Genomic DNA, 23,651 nt, shown 5'->3' with positions numbered 1-23,651 from the left:
CTCCCAGTCCCCTGCCACCTGCTGCCAAGGTGGGGCGGCACCAGGGAGAGTAACAAGGAGCTCCTTCCCAATCAGGCCCCGTCGTTTGCAGGCCCCGGACAGGAGTTAGCAGGTGGCCCAAAGACCCGGCCTTCGGAAGCGAGTGGAACCAAGCGTGAGCCAGAAAGCAGGGCGCCTGCTGGGGGTTAGAGACGCGAGCGGGAGGGGCAGCTGCTCCAAGCCAAGTCTCCTTTATTAAACTCGTGTGGGGGTGTGTGTGTGCGGGCATGCGTCCGTGTGTGTGCACACACATTTCACGCCTGGGGCACCACGCCGTAGAGCTGGTGGGGCAGTAACTTCTGCTTCTCGTTGCAGCTGTAGATCCAGCGGGGGCGGACGAACACCAGGGAGGGGTTGTCAGTCAGGGCCTGAAAGGGGCGGGGGCAGCGGGAAGGGTACCGGCAGGAACGTGTGAGCAGGAAGCGGGTGGGGGGATGTGCTGGCGCAGGCTGGGCCTCCCTCTCCCTGCCCCTCCGGGGCTCACCTCCTCAAAGCTGGGGTCCCACTCCTGCGCAGTGATCACAAACTGGACCCGCTCACTCATGTAGTCCTCCAGCTCCCTGGTGGGGAATCGGCGTCCGCTCTCTTGACGCCCTCCTCCCCAACCACCCTCAGAGGCCGTCCTCTCTCCATGCCCACCCGTGTCCCTGGGGGCCACCCGTGGGTCTCCCACTCTCCACGTGCCAGGCTCGCCGTATCCCTGAAATCACCAGCTCCTGCCAGCACCAATCCTTTCAGAAGGGCGGTGAGGAGCCTCACTTTAGAGACGAGGAAGTGGAGGTGAAGGGTCGGGGATGGGGAGTTTGGGGGTGCGGTGAGGGAAGCTATGCATCCAGGGCCCAGCACAGTGAGCAGGGCTGGCACGGAGCTCCACAGCCTGTGTCGACCCTCAGGATACATCCCTTCTCCATCCTCCCCACGACCTTCCACCTCCCAACCCCCTGCCCCTGGAGACTGACCCGTTGAAGGCTGTGACATAACGGCTGAGCGTCCGCCGTTCGTCCCCTGGGAACTCCCCGTAAAGGAAGAAGCGTTTGCCCTGGAAGAAGTCTGCAGGGGAGAGATGGGGCGGGGAGAGCCAACGTGAACCCCTGGAGTCCAGGGGTGCCAGCCAGGAGCCACGGGACACTTGCAGACAGGACAGGAAGGCCGGCGCTGCAGCTGGATGGGGTGAGGAATGTCCGTGGACACCCTGACTCAGAAGCCATCCCTGACAAGCAGTGGCTCCAGGCAGGCCTAATGGGGTTTTATATTAATGGTAAAAGATACAATTACTATTAGTGGCAACGTGTTTCTTACACCAGGTCAATCAGTTCCATAACTTGGTCCAGGTTGGAAATTTCACACCCTGCCACTTCGATTGTTCCAGTTTAACATGACTTTCTGTTAAGTTGCCAACAACTTTGGGGCTTTGGAGGAGGATCAGAGTATGCTCCTGCCCATCATTGTGAGGAACCAGGTGGAAACGGCTTTTTCCAGTGGCCACTGACCCTCACCTCCACTCAGAGCCTCTGACTGCCCAGCTCTCCTTTCATTCTCTCTCCTTTCTGGCTGCGCCGCGCCACACGTGGGATCTTAGTTCCTTGACCAGGGATCAAACCTGAGCCCCCTGCACAGGAAGCTTGGAGTCTTAACCACTGGACCACCCGGGGAGCCCCTCTCTTTTCATTCTTGACCAGAAGAGGCTCCGACGCCTGCCCCCACGTCTGGTGATGAATAGCGAGGCGGGTCCCAACAGGGATCAGTGCATCTGTGTTCCCTGAGCCCCACCCCACCGACAAAGCTGAACCCATGGGTGTAGCCGGGGTACCTGCAGATTCTTAAAGCCCCCAAGTTGGTCTTGAAGCTGAGGGAGTGGGAGGTCCCTGTCATCAGGGGGTGAGAAGCTAAAGGGGGTCTGGCGGGGGGCTGGACTGTGAGGGAGGTGGTCACAGCGGAAGTCAGGACGGGACAGACAGGAAAGTACGCTGACCGGAAGGGAACAGGCCTAAGAGGATACGGAAGTGGCAAAAGTCAGGGAGGAGGGTGAGGAGCCTGGGAGACAAGTCAGAGTGGGCAGCAGCCATCCCAGGGGGCCTGGGGCAAGTCACCTTAGAGAAGTGACAGGGCCAAACCTCCCATCGGGAGGGAGGGGTTCCCACCTGGGAGCTCGGGAATTGGCAGATCGGGAGACTCCGGGGGGCCCTCGTGGTCCGTGTTCTCATCTGTGGATCCCGCGTACGGGTCCTCGCCATTCTCCTCCTGACCAGGGGTCTGCCTTTCTTCCTTCTGCTCGGCCACCCTGGGGAGGCCAAGAAGGGTGGGGGAGGAGTGTGCAGACCGGCTCCCCCTCCACCCACAGCCACGGCCACCCTGACCACCCAGCCCCACCCTACCTTCTCAGCTCATCCTCAGTGTCCCCAGAGTCTTCTGCCCCGTTGTCCTGTCCTTCTGTGAGTAGACTTTAGTCAGCTCAAGGCCCCTACCTCCCAGTCTCACACCTAGCACAGATGGGGTGTCCCAACCCCCAGCTCAATCGCTCCCCAGATCCAGTTGCAGGTGAGGGGGCAGCCTCCCCGCCCCCCAGATCCACTGTCTGGGATCCAGCCCCATCTCGCTGGACCCAGGAGCTCAGACTTGGAACTCCTTCCCCTTCTAGATGAGGGAGTCTGGGTCTCCAGCCCCTCCTCCCTCAGACTCTGACCTGACTGCTCCGCCTCAGTGTCGTCATTATCTTCCTGGGCCCCTGGTGAGGCTGGTTTGGTCTCTTCTGGGGTTGGGGGTCTCTGGGGAGAGCTAGGTCCTGCTGCCTGAGGGGGCTTGGCTTTGGTCTGGGGGCGCTGAGGAGGGAGGGTGGGTCAGGGAAGAGGGAAGGGGCAATGAGGGTGTGTGTGCCCGCAGGAGACAGGAGAGTTTGGGGTACCATGTGCTCCCCGACTCCACCCTCCCCCGTGCTGGGCAGGGGGCATGGACCTTTCGGGGAGCCTTGGGGGCTTCATTCCCACTGCCGCCGCTGTGAGAGCCCCCCTCGTCCTCGCTGCTCGAGCCTGACCCAGCCATGAGGTACCTGGGGGAGGGATCGGGCCTCAGACCAACAGCAGATGTGTCCTCCAGGGGAGGTGGGGAGGGGGGCTTAAGAAGCAGCAGGCGCTGGCATTTACTATCAATAAATAAATCCTCAGGGTGCAGTCGTGGTCTCCCTCCTGGCTTGCCCCTTCTCCCAGCTCCAGAAGGGCCCCGTGGACCTTCAGCCACCCACACCATAGACCATGGCAATCCCTGGCTTCCCCTCCCTCTGAGGGAAGAAATGTCTCATTTCAGAAATGAAACAAACAAAAAAAAATCAGAAATAATTCTCTCCTTCATGCATCAGTTTCTCATTAGGAGAACGCCTACTGATTAAGGGAAAAATCTCAAAAGCAAATTTCCTATGTGCCAGGCCCTGTTCTGAACATTTGACAGGTTCAGAGTCGCTGAATCCTGAGGCGGGTGCTATTTTTAGCCCCACTTTACAGATGAGGAAATGGAGGCCCAGAGAGATGAATCAAGTGGCCCCAAATCACAGGGCAGAGTGTGTACGCAGCAGAAGCAAGTGAACCTGTTGGCGACGCTGCCCTGGTCCCCACACTAAGACCCTTTTGCATGTGATATGGTCGCTTCCAACTGGTGACGCCTTTTTCGGGTAAGTTACCCTCACTGTTGAGGAAGGAAATGGCCACCCACTCCAGTATTGTTGCCTGGAGAATTCCACGGACAAGAGGAGCCTGGCGGGCTACAGTCCATGGGGTTGCAAAGAGTCAGACATGACTGAGCGACTAACATTACATTACCCTCACTGTAGAACCATGGCTCTTGGGAAACTCAGAAGACTTAAAGTGGCAGGGCCTTCCCTGGTGGTCCAGGGGCTCAGACTGCTAAAGGAGCCCCTCCTCCCAACAGACACCAGGATGACCCAGCCTCGGCTCCTCTGCCTCTGCTCAGCCTGGCGAACCTCTTCTCCTCCTTGAAGAACCCTTGCTCACTGCAGTTCTCCCTGTGGGCCCTCCTCCAAAGTATTTCACAGTAAGTCTGGCCCCTCATCAAAGCCAGAGGCTCTCGAAAGGAGGGACTGATGTCTGGGGTCCAGCAGTGGGCAGCCCAGCCTGACACCAAGCAGGGGTTTCAGATGAATGAATGTCAATAGGTTCCAACACTTCATTCTCCGCCCTGAGCCTTTGTGAACACTGTTTCTCCAGCCTGCAGCCTTTTCCTTTGCTAAGTAGACTTCCCAGAGCCCTCCTGGGACCCCCGGGGATGCCCTCCCTCTCCTCCCCATCTCCCAGCCCTGCCCCTCCTCCTCTGGGAAGTCGGCTGACCCTGGGCTGGCAGGCCACAGCCTGATTTCTCCCCAGATCCCTCCCTGGCGCTACCCGGCACGGGGATGAGGGGCAGGGTAGGGGTGTGTGTGTGTAAACCACACATGTGCAGAGACCCTCACCTCCGCGAGGGCAGCCGCCGCCGCATGCGGTGACAATCCAGCACCCACTCTTTGCGCACAATTCGGCCTCCAAGGCCTAGGACCTGGCTGTACTTGGGGGTGTTGGCAAAGGCGCAGCTGGTGGGGAGCAAAATCGAGGGTGGTCTGAGCGGCAACAGCAAAGAGACAAGGGACATGGGAGAGAGACAGAGGGGCGGAGGGAAGAAAAGAGAACAAGGGGCAGAGGATACAGAGAGGTGAAGTGACAGAGAGCGAGCGAGACGGAGCAGATGGCAGAAGCCGGAGAAGGGGCCGCGGGGAGTGAGGGAGGGGATGCGGGCCTACATGAGGTGCGTGCTGTCTGCAGTCCAGTCCGGTCGATACTTGGCCCCCAGCTCAAGGGCCTTGTCCCGGAGCTCCGAGCGGAAGGGGTTCTGGAAGCCGCTCAGCACCACCACCACACCCTGGAGGATCTTCCCCAGCTCCTGCGGGCCTGCGCGGGGGGCCTTGGGCTCAGCGCCTTCTCCTCGGGGCCTCCCTGGTGCTGCCCCTCGTGCTGGGGCAGGGGTGGGGGGAGTGGCTGGGGTTCTGGTTGGAGCTGGCACTGGGGAAGTCAGAGAGTGGATTCAGTTAGAAAATGTAGGGCTACACCCCCACCTCTCCTCTCTCAGACCCAGAGTTCAGACCCCCAGGCCCTCTTCCCTCAGACCCAGGATCCCCACCCCTCCACCCTCAGACCCTCTGTGGGAACAAGGAATCCAGTTTGCTCACATTTGGGTCTTTTGAGGGCAGGTGGTGAGGGCTGAGCTGGTGGTTTGCTGGGGGTCTTCTTTTCTTCTTGGTTCAAATCCAGCTTCCTCTTGCCTTTGGGGGACTCCTGAGGCTGAGCGGGTGGATTTTGCTGAGGCTTCCAGCTCCTCTCCTCCTTTTCCACCCCCCAGGGTCTGGTGATCTCACCTTGAAGGTGCTGCCTACTGCCCTGGAGACCGGGGAGGCTGAGGAGCCGGCACTGGAGGCCTGTAGTGTAGCTGCTGCATAGCTGGGTCCTGCCGGGTCACTGGCTGCCACTGCAGAGGAAGAAAGTGGGTCCCAGCTGAGGGGGCTGGACCCTCAGGCCTTCTGGCTCCCTCCTATCCATGGGTCACAAAGTGTTGTTCCCAAGACCCAGCAGTGACCCAGGGGTCCAGCCCCATTCCCTCAGGCCCAAGATCCAGGCCCCCAGCCTTTACTTGCTCAGGACCCAGGCTTTCCGTTCTCACCTGGGGGTGTCTTGTTGATACGACTGAAGAATAGAGCCCCAGGTTTCAGGGAGCTGGCACTCTCATCCTCCTCCTTCACACGGAACTGGCCAAGCTTGGTCACCTTCTAAGGTCCCACAAGGTCAGTGCAGTGGGAGGGCTGTTGGCAGGTGATGAAGAGGTGGGGAGAAGGCTCTGGGCAGGGGCAGGCAGAGCTTACCTGGGGTGAGGCCTCGGCCTCGTCTTTGTCTGGGGGGCTGTGAAACCGTACAAAACTCAGGCCATAGGGGGCATCCTGGGAGAGGAAGGGTGGGAGTCAGGGAGTCTGGCCAAGGACAAAGGCCTGGCCCCCATCCCTTTCGTTTAGAGAAACCCCTTCCTGATTCTTTCCCTCCAATGGATACACACATCTGAGGAGCTGCCCGGTTGATCACACCAAGGATGATAACCGCAAGCTGTTACTGAGCCCTAACTTGGGGTCAGGCTCAGCCCAAAGCCCTTTACGTGCTCAGCCCTTGAGCCTCAGAGCAACTGGCAAAGGCTGCAGGGTGTCTAGGCAAAGCCACTCTGCCTGCCAATTTTCTGCCCATGGAATGGGAAGGAGGGCCGTGTGCCACTTCCGTGACTCAGAAATGCTCCCGGCTCTTTCCTCCTCTGCTGGGTGGATATGGAGCCATGAGATGGAAGGAACCTGGGTCCCAGGATGGCCAGAAAGGTTAAGTCACTAGCCCGAGATCACAGAGCTAAGGAGTGGAGCAGCCAGGTTTTAAACCAGCGTTCTGACTCCAGATCTCGTGATGCCAACTCTGAGGCCCCGCTCTAAGAAGCCACATGTCTCCCACAAGTCAGCAGCTCCCCCTCCCAATTCCCGTGAGATCTTGCGGGTCACCCTTCCCAATCTTCCTCCAGGAAACCAAGATTCCTATATGGGGAGGACGAAAAACCAATTTCAGAGAACGCAGGGGGAGGTGGACTGTCCGGCCCTCCCAGCCCTCGGGGACTCAATATCAGCCTCTCGCCTCTCCCGTGGCGCGGGACCAAGGACCCCACTCCTGCCCTGGGTACCTTGCTGTAGGGCTGGCTGCAGACAATTTTGACTCGGTCCCAGCGCTTCTCTGCTGCTGCCCGGACCAGTTTGTCAGGCCCAAAGATACGAACGCGGTTGGAGTTCGAGCCACTGCGACTCTCGGCAGGGGACATGAAAGACGAGGTGACCAGAAGGACCTGGGAAAAGGCAGAGTGGCTAAGGACCAGGCCTGGCTGGTGGCAATGACACCTCCTAGGGACAGGAAGAGCGCAGGGACTTGAGCAGAGACTAGGGGGTCTCCAGATCCAGCTCTATCTCAGTGTTCCTCGAGGCTTCTAGACGTTTCTCTTCTTCCTGGTGTCCTGTCAGTCCTTCCCTGACACAGGCCCCAGAGGGATCCTTCTACTCCCAGATCTAAACCACCCTTCTCTAAATTCTTCCAGAGTCTTCCATATCTGGACATGCAGAGGACTGCACAGCCTTGGGAACCCTCCCAGATCGGTGGGCTCCCAGCAGAGGATATTCACAATGACCTTTCAGAAATGCATGACTGAGGGAGCAGAAGGGAAGTGTTAGGGCCCGAAGGAACAGCCCAGAAACCAAAGAGACAGGGGCGATACACCCACTATTAATTGACTGTCTCTGGATTTCCCTGGCGGCCCAGTGGTTAAGACTGCATTACCAGTGCAGGGGGCCTGGGTTTGATCCCTGATCAGGGAACTGGATTCCACATACTGTAATGAAGATTGAAGATCTTAGTGTGTCACGATTAAGACCTGGCACAGCCAAATAAATAATTAATTTAAAAAAATTTTTGACCGTTTCTCAGTTCAGATCCATCTTTGAAAAATAAAAAAGCAAATAAATAAAAAATAAAGTAATATAATGGAAAAAATAAAAAAGAAGAAAAAATATTTTTAAACTTTTTTTTTAAGAAAAAAAAAAAAAATTCCACACTGGTGCCTCAGCTCTGGGATGCTGGCTGCTGCTGCTGCTGCTAAGTCACTTCAGCCGTGTCCAACTCTGTGTGACCCCATAGACAGCAGAATCCCCCATAGACGGGATTCTCCAGGCAAGAACACTAGAATGGGTTGCCATTTCCTTCTCCAATGCATGAAAGTGAACAGTGAAAGTGAAGTCGCTCAGTCGTGTCCGACTCTTCACGACCCCATGGACTGCAGCCTATAAGGCCCCTCCGTCCATGGGATTCTCCAGGCAAAAGTACTGGAGTCGGGTGCCATCGCCTTCTCCGTGGAATGCTGGGGACATTTCTAATTGCCAGCTGCTACTTGGCAGGCTCCACCAGCAGGGGGAGCTAGAGAGAGAGGCTGCGAGGCTGGAGAAGGGAGGTGGATTCTTGCAGGTCAGGTGAACAGCACCTCAGGTGTGCTTTGCTGCCACTTGTGCAGCAGTTCTTCCAGGGGGGTTGGGGGTGGGGGTGGGGTGGGGCGAGTTGCACAGGTGAATCCAGTTTGCAGCATGCCAGGACCTGCAGAACTAGCCTCACCACACATTCTCAGGGTAAGACCAGAACCAGCTGGGGATCACCCATTCCTCAGGATCTGAGTTTCAGCCCCAAGGGTTCACCTCCAAGCTTCAAAACACCCGCATTTCAACAATTCCAACCTCTTCCTTTTGTTCCTCCAACCCTAACGGCGGTGGCTGCTCCCAGCAGTTGTTTCTGTGCCCTACCTGTGTCTTCTGGCCTCTTTAGTTCAATACTTTGTTACTAATTGTTTATATTAATTCTCTCTGTTAAACTAACCTGTGTGATTTCAGCCTCCTGGTGGGACCCTGACTGATACAGTGGGTGGCACAGATGTTGGTGTCTGCCTTGTTACCAACTTCAGGTGGCACAGAACCTGACTGAATCAAAGGGTTCTATGTGGTAGGAATACTTCAGCCACCTGATAGAAAGAGCCAACTCAGTGGAAAAGACCCTGATGCCGGGAAAGACTGAGGGCAAGTGGAAAAGTGGGTGACAGAGGATGAGACGGTTGGATGGCATCACCGACTCAATGGATATGTGTTTGAGCAATCTCTGGGAGACAGTGAAGAACAGGGAAGCCTGGCGTGCTGCAGTCCATGGGGTCGAAAAGAGTCAGACAGGATTTAGTGACTGACAACAACATTTAGTAATGTAAGCAAGGAGAACGGGGAGTTCAAAGTGTGAGCTCCAACTCAGGAAGAAAGGCATCTCAGGAAACACCCCTGTGCAGAGAGCTGAACCTTCCTTCCATGAGTAAATTAGGGAGAAACGTGTCTTGTGGGGAGAGTCAGTGGGAGCCCTTAGCTCTGGCCAGAGCTCTCTCCCAGAAGAGAAAAGATGAAAAATTCTCTCTGCAGACTCCTATCCCCAGATGGGTTTCCCTGGTAGCTCTGATGGTAAACAATCTGCCTGTAATGTAAGAGGCCTGGGTTCGATCCCCAGGTTGGGAAGACGCCCTGGAGAACAGAATGGCAACCCACCACAGTATTATTCTTGCCTGAGAGCTCTACTCTCAAGGATTTGGAGCAAAAGTCCACACTAGTTATCAGAGTGGGAAAACCCAAGTTTAAAATGTAAGTGGCCCCATGTATGTAGTATCACCAGGTGCTGGGTGGGGCAAATCCTCTTTGGAGGAATGTATTCAAACCAGGCCCTCATAGAACTTCCACCTATATATTACCCAAGAGTGGAATTAACACACACACGCACACACACCATTCAGTTCAGTTCAGTCGCTCAGTCGGGTCTGACTCTTTGCGACCCCATGAATCACAGCACGCCAGGCCTCCCTGTCCATCATCAACTCCCGAAGTTCACCAAAACTCATGTCCATCGAGTCGATGATGCCATCCAGCCATCTCATTCTCTCTCGTCCCCTTCTCCTCCTGCCCCCAATCCCTCCCAGCATCAGAGTCTTTTCCAGTGAGTCAACTCGTCACTTGAGGTGGCCAAAATACTGGAGTTTCAGCTTTAGCATCAGTCCTTCCAATGAACACCCAGGACTGATCTCTTTTAGAATGGACTGGTTGGATCCCCTTGCAGTCCAAGGGACTCTCAAGAGTCTTCTCCAGCACCACAGTTCAAAAGCATCAATTCTTCGGTGATCAGCTTTCTTCACAGTTCAACTCTCACATCCATACATGACCACTGGAAAAACCACAGCCTTGACTAGATGGACCTCTCTTGGCAAAGTAATGTCTCTGCTTTTTAATATGCTATCTAGGTTGGTCATAACTTTCCTTCCAAGGAGTAAGCGTCTTTTAATTTCATGGCTGCAATCAGCATCTGCAGTGATTTTGGAGCCCAAAAAAATAAAGTCTGACACTGTTTCCACTGTTTCCCCATCTATTTCCCATGATGTGATGGGACCAGATGCCATGATCTTCGTTTTCTGAATGTTGAGCTTCAAGCCAAACTTTTCACTCTCCTCTTTCACTTTCACCAAGAGGCTTTTTAGTTCCTCTTCACTTTCTGCCATAAGGGTGGTGTCATCTGCATATCTGAGGTTATTGATATTTCTCCCAGCAATCTTGATTCCAGCTTGTGCTTGTTCCAGCCCAGCGTTTCTCATGATGTACTCTGCATATACGTTAAATAAGCAGGGTGACAATATACAGCCTTGACGTACTCCTTTCCTATTTGAAACCAGTCTGTTGTTCCATGTCCAGTTCTGTTGCTTCCTGACCTGCATACAGGTTTCTCAAGAGGCAGGTCAGGTGGTCTGGGATTCCCATCTCTTTCAGAATGTTCCACAGTTTCTTGTGATCCACACAGTCAAAGGCTTTGGCATAGTCAATGAAGCAGAAATAGATGTTTTTCTGGAACTCTCTTGCTTTCTCCATGATCCAGCGGATGTTGGCAATTTGATCTCTGGTTCCTCTGCCTTTTCTAAAACCTGCTTGAACATCTGGGAGTTCACGGTTCACATATTGCTGAAGCCTGGCTTGGAGAATTTTGAGCATGACTTTACTAGAGTGTGAGATGAGTGCAGGCATGAGGAAATAGGCTGCCATGATTTAAGGTCAGCAAAAACCACAAACTGCAGACTCAGACACACAAAGATTGCATATATTGATGGGGAAAAACTGGACACAGTGACAGACTTTATTTTCTTTGGCTCCAAAATCACTGTAGATGGTGACTGAAGCCATGAAATTAAAAGACACTTGCTCCTTGGAAGAAAAGCTATGAGAAACCTACACATCGTATTCAAAAGCAGATATTACTTTGCTGACAAAGGTCCGTCTAGTCAAAGCTATGGTTTTTCCAGTAGTCATTAATGGATGTGAGTGCTGGACCAAAATGAAGGTGCTCAGCCAAAGAATTGATGCTTTCAAATTGTGGTGCTGGAGAAGACTCTTGAGAGTCCCTTGGATAGCAAGGAAATCAAACCAGTCAATCCTAAAGGAAACCATCCCTGACTACTCACCGGAAGGACTGAGGATGAAGCTAAAGCTCCAATACTTTGGCCACCTGATGGGAAGAGACCCTGATGCTGGGAAAGACTGAGGGCAGGAGGAGAAGGAGGCAACAGAGGATGAGATGGTTGGATGGCATCACCTACTCAATGGACATGAGTTTGAGCAAACTCTGGGAGACAGTGAAGGACAGGGAAGCCTGGTGTACTGCAGTCCATGGGGTCGCAAAGAGCCGGACAGGACTTAGCGACTGAACAACAACAAATTGATATTATCAAACACACAACATAAAAGTAAGTGTGCAACTTCCCAGTGGTTAAGAATCTACCTGCCAGTGCAGGGGTCAAGGTTTCGATCCCAGGTCTGGGAAGATTCACACGTCTCGGGGCAACTGAGCCACAGGAGCGCAATTACTGAGCCCGTGCACCACAAGTAGAGTAAACCCCATTCAGTGCAACTAGAGAAGGCCCGCGCACAGAGATGAAGACACGGGGCAGCCAAAAATGATGAATAAATTATAAAATTTAAAAAAACCTCAAGGGGATGGGAGACTACTGACATAAGGGTTTCCAGACTCTGCAAACGTAAAGCCCTGAGCTGACCATTCCACTTTTCTAGGTAGATAAGAGAGGAATAATAAAGATCCACATGCCAGATTAGATGCAGTTTTAGCAAAAAAATGCACTGGCTCTTCTCATAATTAAAAAGTGGAATGTTGATCTGAATCTGTTTGCCAAGAAGAAGAGAGAACTTTTTTTAATTGCCCCAAAGATGGTTGATTTTATGTAAACTTTTAAACACGGAGGCCATTAGACTGGGTGACTCTAAAGCCTTAGGTAGCTTCAGTAAACCGATGAAAATTTAAGCCAGAGTTGATGAACTCAAATCTAAGAAAATGAAATCAACTAATTGTGAACAGCCAAGTCCCTCGATTTTCCCAAGTAAGAAAATCGTTTCAGCTCCAGGGAGGTGGGGTGGACTGGGATACTGGGCTGACAGACATATACCCCTGATACCCTGTACAGCAAAGACGGCTGATGGGAACCTACTGTGCAGCACAGGGGTCCCTGCGCTCAGGGCTCAGTGGGGACCTAAACGGGGAGGAATCCAGCAGTGAGGGGTATGTGCATACACACAGGTGATTCACTTTGCTGCTCAGTGGAAACTAACGCAATATTGGAAAGCAACTATACTCCAAAAAAAATTAGTGGAAAAAAAGTTCAAACTCTAGTCCATTAAATAATTGCTCTGCTCTGCTTTCCTGTTTTCTCTCTAAAAACCTCTGTCCTAGCCCACCCACAAAGCACCTCTAATCATTTTTGAGTTTTGGCTACCTAGTTTTGGATTCAAGTTGTCTGCTTAAATAAACTCTTTAAAACATAACGTGCCATCAATTTGCCTTTTTGCAACTTACAAAACCTTTATTTTATTATTTTTCATCACACTGCACAACCTGTGGGATTTCAGTTCCCCAACCAGAGATCGATTGAATCTGGGCCCCGGCAATGACAGTGGCATCGTAAGCACTGGACCGCCATGTGTGCGTGCTAGCTAAGTCACTTCAGTCATGTCCAGCTCTTCACGACCCTATGGACCGTAGCCTTCCAGGCTCCTCTGTCCATGGGACTCTCCAGGCAAGAATACTGGAGTGGGTTGCCATGCCCTCCTATCCTAACCACTGGACCACCAGGGAGTCCCCTAGAACCTTTAGAATAAGAATGTGTGTTCAAGGAAAACCTCATTGGTTGGAATGTACCTTGTATGATGTTAAAGTACTTGATAAAATTCAACACACATATTCATTGAAAAGACTGGCCGGACCTCACTGGTGGCCCAGTGGCTAGGACTCTGCACTTCCAATGCAAGAAGCCCGGATTTGATCCCTGGTCAAGGAACTAGATCCTGCATGCTGCATATGACCACAACTAAGACCTGGCCCAGCAAAATAAACAAAGATCGGCAATATCAAGTATAAACAAGGGTGTGGAGCTCATATACTGCTGAAGGGAATGGAAAATGGAAAAAACTACTCCGGAAAACTATCCACTTCTAATAAGGTTAAAACAGAGATCTACCTGAAGACACTGCAATTCAACTCTTAAGTATTTACCCCAAAGAGACCTCTATACAGAGGCTTGTACAAGAAGGTTCACAGCAGTTGTGTTCATAATAATCAAAAAGTGGCAGGGAGTTCCCTGGCGGTCTAGTGTTGAGAAGACTTTGCACTTTCACTCTTTTGCACTTTGCAATCTTGGGGTCTGGGTTCAATCCCTGCTTGGAGAACTAAGATCCTGAAAGCTGTGAGGTGCGGACAAAAACCACCACCAAAAAGTGGCACCAGTCCAGAGGCCCGTCAAAAGAGAACGGATGAACAAGCTGAGGTCTACACTTCCAGTGAAACTTCACAGCAGTAAGGTGGAGCACACTGCTGACACACACACAATATGTCAGAACCTCAAAAAACAGTATAGAGTAAAAGAAGTCAGCCACACACAAAAAAATACCTGAAAACTGCATATTGTAACACCATTTATATGAAATTCTAGGAAAGGCAAAACTAGTCTGTAGTGACAGAAAAGAGGTAGTGGTGGCCTGAGCTGAGGGTGGGAGAAGTGACCCCAAAGTGACATAAGGGAGCTTTCAGGTAGGCCCGTGATGCTCTATGTCATTTTTTTTTTTTTTTTTGGCCACACTCCAAAGTATGTGGGGCCTTAGTTCCCTGACCAGGGATTGAACCCAGGACTTCTGCGTTGGAAGGCAGTCTGAACCACTGGAACACCAGGGAAGTCCAGTGTTCTATGTCTCGATCTGGGGGATGGTTACCCAGGTATGTACATCTGTCAGAACGATGACCTGTGCATTTTATTATACACAAAATATACCTCAATTAAAAACAATTTCTCACTGCAAGGAAAAAACCATTCCTTGGAGAAAACAGATTCGTTCACTTAAAATTATAAACTCTCTTTTTCACAATATGTTTATTTTTCCCCAAAACGTTTGGCTGACTCACCAGCTGGCTCACTATGATCTCCCCAGTCCTGCTTGAATTAATTCAACTGGTTTTTAAAAAAAGGGATTGGGTCAACATTTAAAATATTCGTAATACAGCAAAAGACTCGTGCACATTTGTCACGAATCCAGTAGCTCACAGAGGCGCCTCAAGCAATTTGAAATGTCAATTTGCCGGGACATCTTGGAGAAGTTCTGGGACATAAAAGTAGTTTTGCTCTCAAGCAGGGAAAGGGAAAGTGTTAGTTTCTCGGTCCCGTCCGACTCTCTGCGACCCCATGGACTGTAACCCGCCAGGCTCCTCTGTCCATGGGATTCTCCAGGCAAGAATACTGGAGTGGGTTGCCATTCCCTTCTCCAGGGGATCTTCCTCACCCAGGGACTGAACCTGGGTCTCCTGCATTGCAGGCAGATTCTTTACCACTGAGCCCCCTGGGAAGCCCAAGAATACTGGAGTGGGTTGCCATGCTCTCCTCCAGGGGATCCTCCTGACCCAGGGACTGAACCTGGGTCTCCTGCACTGCAGGGAGGTTCTTTACCAGCTAAGCCACTAAGATGCCCGAGCAGTAAAACACACAATGCCTTTGGTTCTTTCCGCAACCGTGATGCCGTTTCGGCACACAGCTTATCACCTGGGTCAGCTCTTTATCTCTTTGAGCCCTGAGCTCCTCTCAAGGGCTGAGGTGGCCCTGGGCCTGGGAAACCCTGGGGCAGCAACGGAGGCATCTGGGGCAGAGATCAGCTGGGGGCGCACCTCAAGGCCAGCTTACCTCATAGTCCTGCTCCCCGGCGCCTCCGGCCGAGCTGCCCACCAGCACCTCCACGAAGGCCGAGCCGTCATTCCCGATGTCCACGCTGTGGATCTGTTCCTCCTTCTCTAACTGCAGGAGAGGCAAGGCCCAGGTCAGTGCTGCTCTGCCCCGTGCCCCACCGGGCTTCCCCATGGGACTTCAGAAGACAGACAACCCCCATCCGGGCCACCTCGTCTCATTGCCAAGTCAACTCGGTGACAGAGGGGGCAGGGCTGCAGGCTGCCACAGTGTCCCCTGCACACAGCACAAGATGTAGAGTCAGAGTTGGAAAATAGACACTGACCGATTGCCTATGCCCTGGCACCCACGTTCCCGGCTCCACCAGACTCTGCCTGACCGGCTTCCAAGCCGGCACCACAGAGTTCACCTTGGTGGAGCTCTGCAGAAAAAGGGCACACCAGTTGCTCCTGCCCACAATCACACAGGATCCCATGGATGCTCCCTGAGGGTAGGGGCCTGGTCTGGTTTGGATCACCATGGACTCTGGGTTTGAGTCCCATCTCTGCCACACCCTAGCTATAGGGCCTTGTCAGCTCAGCTCTTGGAGCCTCAGTTTCCTCAACTGTAAAGTGGGGATGATCACCCTATGTAGGATTATGCACATAAAAACCACATTCACAGGGCATGGCATGTAGCAGGTACCCTGTGGCTGCCAGTCAGGAAGTGTTATTAATCACTGCTCGATGACTATTTGTTGAAAGATGAAAAGAGCTGGATTTCCCGGGTGGCTCGGGGGATAAGAATCCGCCCGCCAGTGCAGGAGACAGGGGTTTGACCCCTGGTTTGGGAAGATTCCACATGCCACAGAGCAACTAAGCCCATGAGCCAAAACTACTGAGCCTGTGCTCTAGAGCCCTTAAGCTGCAAATACTGAGCCCATGTGCCATAACTACTGAAGCCTGTGTCCCGTGCTCCAAATCAAGAAAAGCCACTGCAAAGAGAAGCCCACAAACTGTAATTAGAGAGGAGCCCCTGCTCAATACAACTAGAGGAAGCCCACGCAAAAGCAATGAAGACCCGGCACAGCCAAAAATAAGAGCTGACTGTAGGAAGTCTTCCCCCAAAGTTTCTGACAGTCCCGCCTGACGTAAACGCATAGAAAGTCATGCAGGGGTGGAAGGCAGCTACAGGAGCTGAAGCAATCTCCTACTTTCCATCCTAGGGCTTTTATAATTATTATTTATTTGGCTAACTCGGATCTCAGTTGTGACACTGGGGATCTTCATTGCAGGATCCTTTGTTTGGATGACCGAGCTTAGTTACTCCAAGGCACATGGGATCTTAGTTTCCTGACCAGGGACCACACCTGTATCCCCTGCATGGAAAGAAGAATTCTTAACCACTGGACCACCAGGAAAGTTTCTGGGGCTGTTTTATTTGGCTCACAGAATGACAAGTGACTATGACCCCCAAAGGTTCCTAGTCCGCCACCCCACACAGCCAGGAACATCCGATGGCTAGATCTGCAATGTCACCTCCCAGTTGGGAGCTGGAATGGAGACACTGCTGGCACACTGCTACAGACAGGAACATCCCGACAGCGGAGGAAGGAGCCTGGGTTGTGGGGAGGGCAGCCCGCCTTCAAATCGAGCCCTGCCACTGCAAGCTGTGCAGCCCTGGGTGACATAAAACCTCTCTGAGCTGCAATTTCCTCATGAGGGAAGGGGGGCTCCCCACTTCTGAAAGGAGCTGACGGGACACAGAATGCCAAACATCGCCACGCACAGCCACTGTGGTGGCACCTGAGTGTAAACGGCATGGCAGACCTGTGATACCTGTAAGACCGCTGACTCCTCTCGGAGCCACGAACTATTTTCATCTGCATTTCACAGGCGAGCCATTGGAACAGGAAGCTGCTGTGTAACTTCCCAGAGGTCACGAGGTTGGGCTAAATCCAGTGTCAGCTGGGCTGCGTTCCTTCTAGACGTTCTGGGGGAGAATCGTTCCCTCGTCTTGTCTGAGCTTCTTGAGCCCCCTGCCCTCCTCGGGCGGCGGCCCCTTCCTCCATCTCCAGAGCCAGCAGTGGCATCGCTCCGGCCTCTGGTTCCATCCCCACAGCTCCTCTGACTGGTTCTCCTGTCTCCCTCCTTCCCTGATAAGGACCCTTGTGATGACACTGCCTCCCCCCAAACCATCTAGGCCCATCTCCCCTCCTCGAGATCCTTACAGGGACTTCCCTGGAGTCCAGTGGCTAGGACTCTGCCCTCCCAATGCAAAGGATTTGGGTTTGAATCCTGGTCGGGGAACCAGATCCCACAAGTTGCAGCTAAGAGTTCACACGCTATAGCCAAAGGACTCTGCACACCACAAGGAAGACGGAAGATCCCGCATGCCCCAACGAAGATGCAATGCCGCCAAATAAGCAAATATTTTAAAAACCCTCACAAAGTCCCTTTCTCCCAGTAAAGGACTCATGGACAGGTTCTGGGGATTAGGATGCAGACAACTTTTGTGTGTGCGCGCGCACTCAGCTGGCCAGTCACGTCCAGCTCTTCGTGACCCCACAGACTGTAGCCCACTGGGCTACTCTGTCAATGCGATGTCCCTGGCAAGAATACTGGAGTGGGTTGCCCTTTCTCTCTCCAGGGATCTTTCCAACCCGGGGATGGAACCTGTGTTTCCTGCATCAGCAGTGAGTCACCATCGAAGACCAACACCTTTAGGGGGCCGTTTTTCTGTCTACCACGCTGAGCAAAGCTCTTCCTGTGCTGAGCATCACTGAATCCTCACGCCCACATTGGGAGGAAGGGTCCCCAGCTTGACAGATGGGGGAACCGAGATGCAGACAGGAAAATCAATGGCTCACATGTCACACACAGGTAATGACTGGCAGAGAAAGTCAGACCCAACTGCCTGACTACAAGCCAACGGTGCTTTCCAACTCCACAATTTCAATCCTGTGGTAAAACCTCAACATGTTGGGACTTCCCTGGTGGTCCAGGGGTTAGGACTCCCAGCTTCCACCGCAGGGGGCCTGGGTTCAATCCCTGGTCAGGGAACTAAGATCCCACTGCCACATGGCACGTACAAAAAAGAAACCAAGACTCAATACCTCTGCCTCGCCCACAATAAAAGCATGGGACCCTCCATCCAGTAGGACACACACCTTTGTATTTTAAAGACTAATTCTTATTTCACATACGACTCAGTTCAGTTCAGTTCAGTCGCTCAGTCGTGTCCGACTCTCCGCGACCCCATGAATCACAGCACGCCAGGCCTCCCTGTCCATCACCAACTCCCAGAGTTCACTCAAACCCATGTCCACAGAGTCGGTGATGCCATCCAGCCATCTCATTCTCCGTCGTCCCCTTCTCCTCCCGCCCCCAACCTTTCCCAGCATCAGAGTCTTTTCCAGTGAGTCAACTCGTCACATGAGGTGGCCACTAGCTCTACTTTAAACACACACAGATGCTCCCTTTTCTTTCTTATGAAAAACAAAAAATTTCTAATTAAAAAAATATGAAAACAACCCAAATGTCCATATGAATGGATATATATGGTATGATTCCCTACAATGGAACAATGAAAATGTAAGTATGAGTCACTCAGTCAGGTCCCACTCTTTGTGACCCCTATGGACTGTACCCCTCCAGGTTCCTCCACTCATGGGATTCTCCAGGCAAGAATACTGGAGTGGGTTGCTATTCCCTTGCCCAGGGGAACCTTCCTGACCCAGGGAATGAACCCTGGTCTCCTGCATTGCAAGCAGATTCTTCACCATCTGAGCTGATGAAACAGTATTCTGCTATAAACAGGAATGAAGGTCTGATGCAAGTTTCAACATGGAGGAAACCCAAAAACTACGTGAAAGGAGCCAGACACAAAAGGTGGTATATCGCATGATCTTATTTATATGAAACGTTCAGGACAGACAAATTCGGAGAGACAGAAAGTACATCAGTGGTACACATACACACTAGTATAAAGTAGATAACCAAAAGGACCTACTGCGTATCACAGAGAATGACACACAATATTTTGTAATAACCTATAAGGGAAGAGAATCTGAAAAACAATATAGATACACACACATGTATAAATAAATCACTGCTATACACCTGAAAGTAACATGACACTGTAAATCAACTCTACTTCAAGTTTTTAAAAAAATCAGAAATAGAAGTTTAAACTAAAATAACCATATAGTTTTTTAAATATAGGATATAAGTATTATGATTTAAATATTAAAAAGGTTAAAAAGGTTAATATCAAGTATAGATTGATACATACAGCAGCAATGTTAAATTCAGATTAATTCCATAAATTCATTTGAGTGAAAAATTAAAAAATAAACAACTGAATTTCATGGGTTTTGCTATTTAAAAGGTTAAAAAGGTTAATATCAAGTATAGATTGAAATATACAGCAGCAATGTTAAATTCAGATTAATTCCATAAATTCATGAGTGAAAAAATTAAAAAATAAACAACTGAATTTCATGGTTTTTGCTATTTAAAAACATACATCAGCAGTTGCTAAGGGCAACTGTGGGAAGAGGGTAATAGGGAATGACCACTTAATGGTTCTGGGTTTTTTTTTGGGGGGGTGATGAAAATGTTCTGCATTAGACGCTGTAATGAATGCTGCACGCTGTGAAAATACCAATTCCCCTGAATTACACACTTTCAATGGTTAAAATAATGAACTTACATTACATGAATCTTATCTCAAGAAGAGAGTGTTTGGTAAGTATCAGCTGTTAGGAGAAAGGACTTCCCTGGTGATCCAGTGGTTAAGACTCCGAGCTTCCACTGCCGGAGGCACAGGTTTGATCCCTGGTTGGGGAACTAAGAAACTGCATGCTGCCCACTGTGGCCAAAAAATTTAAAAATTAAATTAAAATTTTAAAACAAGGTTCCACATCCATGAAAGGCAATGTTATGCACCATTCAGAAGAATAAGGTAGAACTTGATGCCATGACAATGGACCTCTAAGATACGGTTTCTTTGAAAAAGCAAGGGTGATGACCATGTACATATTGCTGCTGCTGCTGCTGCTGCTAAGTCACTTCAGTCGTGTCCGACTCTGTGTGACCCCATAGACGGAAGCCCACCAGGCTCCCCCGTCCCTGGGATTCTCCAGGCAAGAACACTGGAGTGGGTTGCCATACATAGTTTAAAAAAGGGGGTTTGGGTGAATACATATGCTTGCATGTGGCCAGAGTGACCTGGGGAACCACGTGAGAACCTGCTCACACTGACTGCCACAGGAAGGAAGACCTAGCTAGCAGGAATGGGAGGGATGGGGCAGGAGGGGACTGAAGCAGGTGGCCTGTGGTGAGGACTCCCTTTTCAGTGTATACCTCCCTTTTGTGCTTTTTTGAGTTATGGACCATATGAGCCTGGTCAGGCTCCTCTGGCTCTCTCACGTCCCACTTCCTGTCTCTTCTTACTCCCACTCAAACAGCAGTGCAGAATTAAACAGGATGCTCCTGATCATAAAAGAGCCCAGCAGGATCACCCAGTAATACACACATGAATCCCCCCCTTTACACAAACACCTGCGTGGTGACAAGGCAGCTTTGCAAACATTATGTCACCGGATTTTCACGGTAACCCTGGGCTCGGATCACATTATCTTCCATGGACAGATGAGAAAACAGCTTCTGAGAAATGAAACCATTTGCCTGAGGTCACAGGGACAGTAAGAGGGAGAGATGGGGACTTAAATTCCACCTGAGATTAACTTGTCAGTCACCTGCATCTCTCTGTTTAAAATACTGGCTCCAGGCAAACTGTATAATCTCTCTGGGCTAAGATTCTTCATCATACAAGGGGATAATGACAGATATGAGGTGATGGGATTTCTATGAGAATTCAATGAACTAACCTATACGAGTCATTTAGAATGGTAACTGGCAGGGTTTTTTTTTCTCAGGTGGGGGGCATTTTCTCAAGTTGGGCATTGAACCTGGGCCTCATGGCATGGAGTGGAATCCTAACCGCTGGCCCACCAGGGTATTCCCAAACACTTGTAACTGTGAATAAATAGTTAGCTCTCACTATTCTGACTGTACTACATTAGAAACTATGAGATACTTAAAGTCCAAAAATCAGTCACAAAATCTTGTGGCTTTGTGTATAATCCCTGGGAAGAGAATTCTCAGTTTCTCCCTAATTTGCAAAAAGGTCTATGAACCAAAACATTTTCAGAACCACTGGGTAAGACAGACAATAATATATTTAACACAATCCGTGAGGCCTTGGCCCCCAAATCCCTCCACAAACACCCTTACATTGGAGGAATGAATGTGGCCAAAATCAAGAAGTTGAGGACTTCCCAAGTGGTGCAGTGGTTAAGAATCCATGCCTCCAACGGGGCACGGGACTGGGGGGCAGGTTCAATCCCTGGCTGAAGAACTAAGGCTCTAAAGTGTCATGTGCTGTGCCAAAAAATTTAAAAAAAAAAAAAAAATTTTTTTTTTTCCTTAAAGACAGAGACTTCCCAGGTGATCCAGTAGCTACGACTCCAACTCCCAATGCAGGGGCCCAGGTTCCCAACCCTGGCCAGCTAACGAGATCCCACATGCTGTAACTAAGACCCAACGCAGCCAAATATGAATAAATAAAAAAGGAAAGGAAGTCAACATACGGACACAAAGAAGCAAGAAAACGTGGCTAGAGCACCCACATTGGGTTCAGGTCTCAGCACGGCCATGGATGAGGGGTGAAAACAGCTCCAACACCATCCAACTCCCTGGAGAGCCAGATCACACAGGGGAACATCCAGGCAGCACCTGGGACCACACTAGCTCGCTTCTCCCACTAGTTTCCTAGGCCTGATGGGAAAAGCCCGTTGGGAATTCTCTCACCATCCTGGGTCAAACTCCACTTTTCCCTTTGCTCCCTCCAACTTCACCAGGCATGTACCAAAGCACTCTGCCCTCCACAATGATCACTAAGACTGGCCACTTCACTTTGGCCCTTCCTAGGCCTCAGTTTACCCATCTGTAAAATGAGGTTGATTGGTTTAGATGATATGAGACAACTCCAGTCTGAAGCCCAGGGCCTTTAGAAGGCAGAATGCGTGGCAATGGTTTACTCTGTTCCAAATGAGGATGATTAGCTCAGAAAAGAGCAGCAACCTACCTGGACCACACATGGATTCATTCCTGGCCTAGTCCTTGGATCACCTATCTCCTCTGCTAAGGGCACAGGGAACACACTGTTCATTATCCAGGTGAGGTGGTGAGGACCGAAGAGAAAGGGCCTCAGCTCACTGCCAGTTAACTCCAGAGTAGAGTCTGGACCCTGGACCTACAGATTTCTATTAAGGGGATGGAAGAAGGGAGACTTCTCTGGGGGTCCACTGGTTAAGACTCTGAGCTTTCAGAGCAGGTGTCTCCAGCTCTGTTTCTGATCAGAGAACTAAGATCCCTCACGCCACCCAGCAGAGAGGGGGAAAAAGAAAAGACGGTGGGGGGGGGTGCAGCTGGCAGAATCACCTGGAGCACTACAGAGATGGTCTTCTCACCCGCCTTGGCTGCCCGCCATTTACGGTAAGTGTCTGCCTTGAGAAGGTTTTCCGCACAGTAGGTCTGGAGAGAAGAGTAGAAAAGGGAAGGTTAGGGTTCAGAGATGAGAGCTATGTTCCCAGCTCTCAGATTACCCTGAGAGTTCTCTCAAGCCCTCTGACATCACCCAGGTTTAAGTTTCCTTACTAATCCCCCCACACTGGGGTTTGGGGAAGAATGGATACATGTATATGCATGTCTGAGTCCCTTGCTGTTCACTGAAACTATCCCAGCACTGTTATCTCGCTATGCCACAAACAAAACCTTCTAGTGTTAAAATAATAAATCCCCCCACACTCTACCTGGAGTCCCCTTCAACAGTGTCCCCTGGAAATTCACCTCTGGTCCTTCCCAGGAAGCAAAACACCCTCCTTTTCTCTCAGCAAATTCCTCTATCCCACATCTCTCCAGATTTCCCTATGGCCGCCCAGAAATTCTCCCATGACCCTCCTTAGAATTCCACAAAGTCCCCTTGCTGAAAGGAAAACCAAAATGAAGTCCCTATTGCTAAAAGTCTTCTCTAAGACTGACTGGGTGACCACTGAGGAATTCTGACCCAGCGGGTCGCAGCTACAGTGGAATCTGACCTTTTGACCACTTATTGTATTCACACAGGCATCCAGAATATGTGCCAGAAACTCAAGGGACTTATCAGACCCTTACCCTCCAGTAACTCAGGACAGCTTCTTCTTTAAGCCAAATAGTTCTTTACGTCTATCAAAGTCAATTAGAATTCTCTTCACACCACTTTAACAACCTGCTGACCTCTGTCCTCATAAGCCACTGATTCCTTCTGCCAACACTCCGTTTACCGGAATCTGTGTCTCTCAAACTGCAATTCTTAAGAACCCCAGTAAAGCTCTTTCTTGGAATCCCGCATACGGATTCTTTTTCAACACCTTTGAGACTCCAAAAGTTCTCCTACAACCCGCTGACGAATTCCTTTACTTCTTCCGCCCTCCCCCACGCCAGTCCCTCACCGAGTCCTGGCTACTGCAGGACACCACATGGCGGAGGCGGATCTCCGGCATGTCAACGTCGTGTGGGCTTCGCCTGACCCAAACGATGCACGAAGGTCTGAGTTTAGGGGGCTCACAGGGGGTGCGGCCCGTGCGGCCTTCACTGCGCAAGCGCACGAGGCTCGGGCCTTTCAAACCGCGGCGCGCC

The 23,651-nt window shown here is 51.1% G+C and overlaps 1 protein-coding gene across 2 annotated transcripts; it reads right to left on the bottom strand.

Moving 5' to 3' along the window:
• Positions 1-214: 214 nt before the first annotated feature.
• XRCC1 (X-ray repair cross complementing 1) lies at positions 215-23,640 on the bottom strand. 2 transcript variants are annotated; one of them, XM_088830126.1, is made up of 17 exons: positions 23,465-23,640; positions 22,416-22,508; positions 14,929-15,039; positions 6,778-6,936; positions 5,933-6,007; positions 5,734-5,839; positions 5,432-5,541; positions 5,246-5,351; positions 4,820-5,078; positions 4,496-4,612; positions 2,992-3,085; positions 2,723-2,858; positions 2,415-2,469; positions 2,181-2,320; positions 999-1,089; positions 524-599; positions 215-407 (listed from the first exon to the last, which is right to left on the bottom strand). In XM_088830126.1, exons 1-17 carry the CDS (start codon positions 23,513-23,515, stop codon positions 294-296), a joined length of 1,893 nt encoding a protein of 630 aa, XP_088686252.1. In that variant the 5' UTR covers positions 23,516-23,640; the 3' UTR covers positions 215-293. The 2 variants fall into 2 exon arrangements, with proteins under 2 accessions (XP_088686252.1, XP_055267937.2); XM_055411962.2 differs by having other exon boundaries at positions 5,246-5,357; positions 23,465-23,639.
• Between the last annotated feature and the right edge of the window lie 11 nt (positions 23,641-23,651).

The sequence above is a fragment of the Moschus berezovskii genome, chromosome 22 (genome assembly GCF_049115385.1).
Source record: "Moschus berezovskii isolate FMDL1 chromosome 22, NW_MosBer_1.0, whole genome shotgun sequence".
Taxonomy (NCBI): domain Eukaryota; kingdom Metazoa; phylum Chordata; class Mammalia; order Artiodactyla; family Moschidae; genus Moschus; species Moschus berezovskii.
Note: the sequence above shows the minus strand (reverse complement) of the source record. Positions and strands in the feature narration are given on the sequence as shown.

What these genes read in the sequence shown, in the direction of transcription:
- XRCC1 (XM_055411962.2), bottom strand. Translation starts at nt 23,515, where the DNA reads ATGCCGGAGATCCGCCTCCGCCATGTGGTGTCCTGCAGTAGCCAGGAC. An exon ending in TATCAACAAGACACCCCCAG is followed by an intron (nt 5,542 to 5,733) that starts GTGAGAACGGAA and finishes CTTCCTCTGCAG; the next exon opens with TGGCAGCCAGTGACCCGGCA. An exon ending in ACTGAGGATGAGCTGAGAAG is followed by an intron (nt 2,321 to 2,414) that starts GTAGGGTGGGGC and finishes TGGCCTCCCCAG; the next exon opens with GGTGGCCGAGCAGAAGGAAG.